Source organism: Zea mays, chromosome 1, assembly GCF_902167145.1.
Source record: "Zea mays cultivar B73 chromosome 1, Zm-B73-REFERENCE-NAM-5.0, whole genome shotgun sequence".
Classification (NCBI taxonomy): Eukaryota; Viridiplantae; Streptophyta; class Magnoliopsida; order Poales; family Poaceae; genus Zea; species Zea mays.
The window spans coordinates 71,292,240-71,299,754 of NC_050096.1; the positions used below are offsets into that span (position 1 = coordinate 71,292,240).

The following is a 7,515-nucleotide window of genomic DNA, read 5'->3' on the forward strand; positions in this document are numbered from 1 at the left end:
TGGTCTAAAGTCTTAAACAACATCGGATGTAGCTATATATACATCATTAGCAACCAAACAACAATAGAATGTTGCCTCTCTGTATCTATTTGTTTTATATTAGTGTCCTACCAATCAATTACTAGTCAACCATGCTTGTATTAAATTACGAGTTTCCGATAGCATTTCTGTTTTTGTTCGTTTTGGCAACTCTGTTTATCCTACTCCCGTTTCTGTTCCCGACTATTCTGGATCTAATCTCGTTTCCGATGATAAAATATGGATACGAAAACAAGAGAGAGGTTTTTCGTCCAATTTTATCCCTATGTACAAGAACCATTCGACCAAACGGACCGGGCAAAGTTAGAATTAACAGACAGAAGTGTAACCCTGAACAAAGGCATACGTATCATCTACAATTATACTACACCTCTCTTTATACATAAAAGTAGTAACCACTGCACAAGCTAGCAGCCGGCACTGTTTAAAAAAAACTATGGCTAGGTACACCGTACACACACACCCTACCATGATGCTACGATTTCCCTTGTCCAGGCGCAGCAGCAGCGGGCATGTTCCACTCCCAGAACTCCTCGCTCTGGCCCGGAGCCCGTCTCCTGACGGCCCTCTTCGGGTTCGGGGACCTGGCCGGCGCTTTATCGGGCCGGCGCGCCTTGTCTCTGCGATCGCCGCCGTCGCTTCTCCTCGTCCTGTCCTTCCTCTCCGGCTCCACGCACGCCGTCGGCTCGCTGGCGGGCACGTCGTCGTCGGCAGTGGCCGTGAGCAGCGGCTCCAGGTCCTGGACGACCCGGGACATGTCCGGCCGGTTCTTGGGGCTGCCGCTGAGGCACTGGTACGCCACCAGCGCCGCCCGGTGCGCGGCGGCGGCGGGGTACCTGCCCTCCAGGGCCGGGTCCATGACCCGGGCCAGCTTCTGCGGGTCCTTGAGCCACGACCGCATGTGCTCCACCAGGTGCTGCTCCCGGCTGGGCCGGTCCCTGTCCACCGCCCGCCGCCCCGACAGCATCTCCAGCAGCACCACGCCGAAGCTGTACACGTCGCTCTTGGCCGTGAGGTGCCCCGTGAGGATGTACTCCGGGGCCGCGTACCCCTGGGTGCCCATCACGCGGGTCGACACGTGGGTGTCGTCCCCCTCCGGCCCGTCCTTCGCCAGCCCGAAGTCCGACAGCTTCGCCTCGTAGTCCTGCAAAAAAAAATTCATCAAAATGTCAGTCATCTGTGTATGTTTAGTCTCAGTTGGGCTGAATTTATTACGGCCCATCTTTAGGCCCATGTCCCGATCCGTTGGTCCAGTACACTCCACTGGATAACTCAAAGTTTTTTTTTCTTCTTCTAATATAAAGAATAACAAACTGTGACACCTCGAGACGATTTGACTTTTGAATCGAATGAAGAAATCAAAGTACAAGAGCGGATTCTAGCCAACCACCTCCACATTTGAAACAGCACCGAATCGGCCGAAATTCAAGAAAGGGCTCTCTCTTTTATTTTGTCTACGATCGAGACTTTCCATGGGTTTCCCCTTTTCATTTACTACTTTTTTTTGCAGGAACAAAGAGGAGTAGTATGAAAAGGAAGCATCGAACGATGAATTGTGCGGTGGGAAGGAAAGAAAGAAAAATAAAATGGGCTCTGATTCTGTCCGCCCTCCCACACAGCCACATGCATGTGAGTGTGACGCCGCCGCCGCAGCGGAAAAGATTAACGATTCCGTAGCGCGCTGCGGCGCTGGTAACAAAAAGGGTTTACTAGTAGTAGGAACGGGCGATGAAAGTCAACTAGCGCCACGCACGCATCAACAAAGGGTTTGTTGCGTTATTCCATGCCAAGTCAACCCACTCGAGTCAGTGGTCAGTGCTTAGAACTAGCTAGCTAGCTAGGGTCTCTCTCTCTCTCTAAAAAGTTTTTTGGTCGGCTTGTGTGAAGAGAAGAGATTATTAGCAGATAGCGACTAAGAGAGTGTTTGGTTAGAGGGACTAAAGATTAGTCTCTAGTTTTTAGGCTCATTTAGTCCTTTTTTTGCCAAACACTAGGACTAAAATATGGGCTAAAATGATTTAGTCTTTATATGTGCTAAAAAGGACTAAACTATATCAATTCCACATTTACCACTCATTTAGTTCAATTGTACTAATAGTAGAAGAATGTTAAAGGCCATTTTAGTCTTCTTATGAGTCATTTAATATATTATTACTATTTTTAGCCTTTAGAACCAAACATGTTAGGGACTAAACTTTAGTCCACTAATTACTAAACTTTAGTCCCTAGACTAAAGAAACCAAACATGGCCTAAACTAGCTGAATTGTATTAGGTGAATATATAATACTATATATATATATTGATTACGTACCGGGTCGAGCAAAATGTTGGATGTCTTGAAGTCGCGGTAGATGACGGGCTTCTCGGCGTCGTGAAGAAAGGCGAGCCCCTTGGCGGCGCCCACCGCGATGTTGAGACGCGTTGCCCACGACAGAACGGGCGGGAACTCTGCAGAACGTACGTCAAAAGATAAAGATCGTTTAATTAATTGTTATGGCATGCATAATAAAAAAATATGTGTATATCACAACAGTAAGAGATGAAGGGCATGTTTGGTTCACGGCTAACTGTGTCACACTTTGCCTAAGGTTAGTCGTCCGAATTGAAGAACTAACCTTAGTTAGAAAAGTTAGGCAAAGTGTGACAAGTTATGCAGTAAACCAAAAAAGCTCGAAATGTTCTAGTCCTAGGATCAAAGCCGTCGGACATAAGCACAAAACCGTTGGAGATATATAATGAACCAACATGAATTCTACAAGCATGCATGGTTCAATATAATCATTTTAAATTTACATATAGTACTACAGATGCATGGATGTCGTTCGGATGATAGTTAGAAGAGACAAGCACGCACCATTCAGCATTAACAAATAAAAACAAATACGTAATTAACGATATTGATTCATTGTATTCAGTATGATTGCTAGCTGCAGTATATACCATTGCTTGTCAACTTTCAACATCCCCGTCCCCGGATAGCATGCATGCATATATGCATAAGGCCCTGTTCGTGAACAACGTTTTGGAAAACCATAGTTTTTGAAATATTACATTATAATTTAATCAAGACAATACTACAGTTTAAAATATTATGGTTTAAAAAACTAAGGTCTAAACCTAAGTTTAGAATATTCTAAATAACAGCAGCCAAATGCAAGCGCGCGCTCATATACATAGTGGATTGTTTTTTTTTTGTGTATTATATTCATCCTTAAATTATGGCATTTTGCATTTGTTTTAAGCCAGATCTCTCTAACAATTTTGACCAAACTCATATAAATCATAACAGGATCAACAGTTTAATGCAACGTTGCGGTCAACCACCAGCTCGGACTCCCTCCTAGCTAGATAGCCCTTTCAAATGAACAGTGTTTATTTGGCCGTGTACCACACCTCTAGCTAATGCTAATCCAACCATCAGTTGACGACTTGTAGTTGTTAGTGCGGGCTAGCTGGAGCACGTCGTACGAACGAACTGGATGATGGATTGCACCCATCGCGTTTGACAAATTGAACAGGAAATGATAAAATTTGCTGAGAGTAGGTGACGATGGATGGGGCGTGGTAATACTACTCACTCTTGAAGAGGTGGTTCTCGAGGCTCCCCTTAGGCATGTACTCGTAGACCAGCAGGCGGTGCTCCTCCTCGCTGCAGTAGCCGACGAGCCTGACGAGGTTGGGGTGGCGCAGCTGGCCCAGGAAGATGACCTCCGACAGCCACTCCTTGTGGCCCTGCGTGCCCTCGGGGTCCCACAGCTTGACGGCGATCTGCTGCGAGCGGAGCCCCGGCTTGGCGCCCTCGGCCACGGCGCCCCTGTACACGGGGCCGAACCCGCCCTCGCCCAGGAAGTTGCTGTCCACGAACCCCTGCGTCGCAGCCTTCAGCTCCCCCACCGTGAACACATGCAGGTTCGACCCGGCCAGCGACACCGACAGGTCCTGGTCCGACGCCGTGCTCATCACGTCCGTCAGCGACAGCCGCTGGTGCTGCAGCCCCGTCGACGACGACGGCGCGGGGGACGGCGGCGCCGCCCGCCCCTGCTGCGTGGACGACCGCGGCTGGACCTTGTTCTTCCGCCGCCTGCTCCCGGACGCGGCCCCGCCCAGGCACCCGCGGAACAGGAACTGCCACGCCGACACCGGCTTCTGCTTCAGCTGCTGCGACTTCTTCTTGTTGGATGACCTCGCCATCGTCGATCTGTCTATCTATCTATGCCACGCACGCACACCATGCAACAGGTTTGAGCTCAAGCACGAGGCCGATCGATGGACAGGCTCGCTAGCAGCTATCTAGGTCGTCGAGTAGGCGCGGCGCGCGTGTGGGTGTTGTGTGGTGGTGGTGGCCGAGGAAATGAGAAGCACATGGATGAGTATTTGTAGAGGCCGGCTCGGCCCGCGGTGAAGCATAGCTACCTACCAACCAAAACCATGCCGAGTAAAATGGATGGCGCGTTGGTTGAGCCGATCGGCTTTCCGTTCCAGTCCACAGCAGACAGAAGACATATCGCCGCGCTGACCGCTGACTTGACAGCTCAACGCCTCGATCGCATGCATATGTGCGCCCCACCGGCCCTCCCAGCCGTGGATTTCCAGTTTTCCTATGCTTCGATTTCCTTTCTTCCTGTCTTTTCCTCAATTTCACAACACTTTTTTTTTTCCTTTTTGGCTGCCGATACATAGTAGCTAGCTTTCATGTTGTTCAAAAAAAAAAAAATAGAGATGCGCACACGGATAAAAAAAACCCATCCGATTTGTTGAACACTGAAAATATCCTTGTGGACAGTCCAGGCCCGCGGTTCGGACTATCCGTCGTAGCAGCGCAGAATCGATTATGGCTTCGGATTTCTTGCAAGATTTGTTAGCTAAACCTGCGGAATTGACTCGGGAACCGACTTGTAACGGGTACAAACCTCCCTCTTTATATAGATGAAGGGCTACGACCGATAAAACCCCTAAAATCGATCCAATCAATTATACTTATCGTTTTTACTTTATACATTAGAAGTAACTCTAGTTTAGCCCAAGTTTAGCATCCTCTACCTCAAACCTTCACCTCTCTTCGGCTCTACGTCGACTAGAGGCGTCTCGGGCGGCCTACCGACACCAAGACACACCGGTATCTACTAAAATCAGGCCTCAAATGGTCGGTTCTAAAGATCACATCGATATTTCCTCGGACAATATCCTAAAGTCGGTTGTTGAAAGTCTGACGGCTGAGGGACAACTTCAATACGAAGACTACATGCGTCAAGCGAAGGAGAAATTCTTGTCACAATACACGGTGGATCGCCAGCAGAAGGTTGTCAAATATGGAGAGACCGACGTTGCATCTCTTTTATCTTCGCTTCAAGTCCCCAACGTAAGAAAACCCCACGACATCCAATCTATTAAACATTATGTAGATCAGCAACATAATCAAATGAAACAACATATTGGCGGGTTAGAATAATCAATTAGAAAATTAACACGTGCGTTGGAGAAGTCTATTGCTCCTAGTTTTCCATCATATGAAACTAGTAATAGGATATCGATATCTAATACATCGGCAACAAATATGGATTCGCAGCCCCAACCATTATATGGTATGCCGATGAACTAATATCCAGGGCAAATACCACCACTGTCGTCCCTGCTTGACAGATCGACGCCCCTAGACACGGTCGGACCGTCCGAGCTTTTGCCAGGACAGTCCGGCCCTTACGCGGACCCTCCGTCTTTCCGTGCCGGACAGTCCGAGGATGCACCAGGACCACCGCGTGGTGCCCTAATATTAGCGAACACAACCGGCCAGTTTGGATTTATCACATGACAAACCGGATACACATACTCAGAAACTACTGTTGCACACTATGCACCAAATTATTACACACCACAACAGCATTATATTCTGCCCCTATATATTTGTCGGGGACCATAATTAGGGGTACCCTCAAGACGCCTAATTCTCAGCTGGTAACCCCCATCAGCATAAAGCTGCAGAGGCCTAATGGGTGCGATTAAGTCAGGGATCAGTCCATACGAGCGACTCGATCACGCCTCGTCCGAGCCTAGCCTCGGACAAGGGCAGCCGACCCCGAGGGATTTCCGTCTCGCCCGAGGCCCCCCTTTAACGGCGGACACATCACCGGCTCGCCCGAGGCCTTGCCTTCGCTAAGAAGCAACCCTGACTAAATCGCCGCACCGACCGACCAAGTCGCAGGAGCATTTAACGCAAAGGTGGCCTGACACCTTTATCCTGACGCGCGCCCCCCGGCAGAGCCGAAGTGACCGCCGTCACTTTGCCGCTCCACTGACCGGTCTGACAGAAGGACAGCGCCGCCTGCGCCACTCCGACTGCAGTGCACTTGACAGAGTGAGACTGACAGGCAGTCAGGCCCTGCCAAAGGCGCCATAGGAAACTCCGCTCCGCCCAACCCAGGGCTCGGACTCGGGCTAAGCCCCGGAAGACGGCGAACTCCGCTCCGCCCGACCCAGGGCTCGGACTCGGGCTAAGCCCCGGAAGACGGCGAACTCCGCTCCGCCCGACCCAGGGCTCGGACTCGGGCTCAGCCCCAGAAGACGGCGAACTCCGCTCCGCCCGACCCAGGGCTCGGACTCAGGCTCAGCCCCAGAAGACGACGAACTCCGCTTCGCCCGACCCCAGGGCTCGGACTCCGCCCTGGCCTCTGCCGAACGACCTCCGCCTCGCCCGACCCAGGGGCTCGGGCTCGGCCTCGGCAACGGAAGACAGACTCGACCCCAGCTTCGGAGGAGCCCCCACGTCGCCCGGCCTCGGGCGCGGGCCCGCCACGTCAACAGGGAGCGCCATCATCACCCTACCCCGAGCCGACTCGGGCCGCAGAGAACAAGACCGGTGTCCCATCTGGCTAGCTCCGCCAGATAGGCAATGATGGCGCCCCGCGTGCCCTGTGACGACGGCAGCTCTCAGCTCCCTTACGGAAGTAGGGGGACGTCAGCAAGGACTCAACCGCTCCGACAGCTGTCCCTCCGCCAAGCTCCGTTGCTCCTCCGACAGCCACGACATCACACCAGCAGGGTGCCAAGATCTCTCCGGCTACCACATTGGCATGTACTTAGGGCGCTAGCTCTCCCTCCGCTAGACACGTAGCACTCTGCTACACCCCCATTGTACACCTGGATCCTCTCCTTACGACTATAAAAGGAAGGACCAGGGCCTTCTTAGAAAAGGTCGGCCGCGCGGGAGCGAGGACGGGACAGGCGCTCTCTTGGGGCCGCTCGCTTCCCTCACCCGCGTGGACGCTTGTAACCCCCTACTGCAAGCGCACCCGACCTGGGCGCGGGACGAACACAAAGGCCGCGGGATTTCCACCTCTCTCACGCCCGTCTCCGGCCACCTCGCCTTCCTCCCTTCGCGCTCGCCCACGCGCTCAACCCATCTGGGCTGGGGCACGTGGCACACTCACTCGTCGGCTTAGGGACCCCCCGGTCTCGAAACGCCGATAGTTGGCGCGCCA

The 7,515-nt window shown here is 51.8% G+C and overlaps 1 protein-coding gene across 1 annotated transcript; it reads right to left on the reverse strand.

Annotated features, from left to right (window-relative positions):
* Window positions 1–263: 263 nt before the first annotated feature.
* LOC103636168 (serine/threonine-protein kinase) lies at window positions 264–4,571 on the reverse strand. Its single transcript, XM_008658520.4, has 3 exons — window positions 3,619–4,571; window positions 2,352–2,488; window positions 264–1,183 (listed from the first exon to the last, which is right to left on the reverse strand). The coding sequence occupies exons 1-3, from the start codon at window positions 4,229–4,231 to the stop codon at window positions 515–517; spliced, it is 1,419 nt and encodes a 472-aa protein (XP_008656742.1). The 5' UTR covers window positions 4,232–4,571; the 3' UTR covers window positions 264–514.
* Window positions 4,572–7,515: the final 2,944 nt, after the last annotated feature.

Bases quoted from the DNA above. Each gene is read 5' to 3' on its own strand.
- LOC103636168 (XM_008658520.4), bottom strand. From the start codon at position 4,231: ATGGCGAGGTCATCCAACAAGAAGAAGTCGCAGCAGCTGAAGCAGAAG. The intron at 2,489-3,618 runs GTGAGTAGTATT...TACGTTCTGCAG, and splicing joins CGAGAACCACCTCTTCAAGA to AGTTCCCGCCCGTTCTGTCG. The intron at 1,184-2,351 runs GTACGTAATCAA...TTTTTTTTGCAG, and splicing joins CCAACATTTTGCTCGACCCG to GACTACGAGGCGAAGCTGTC.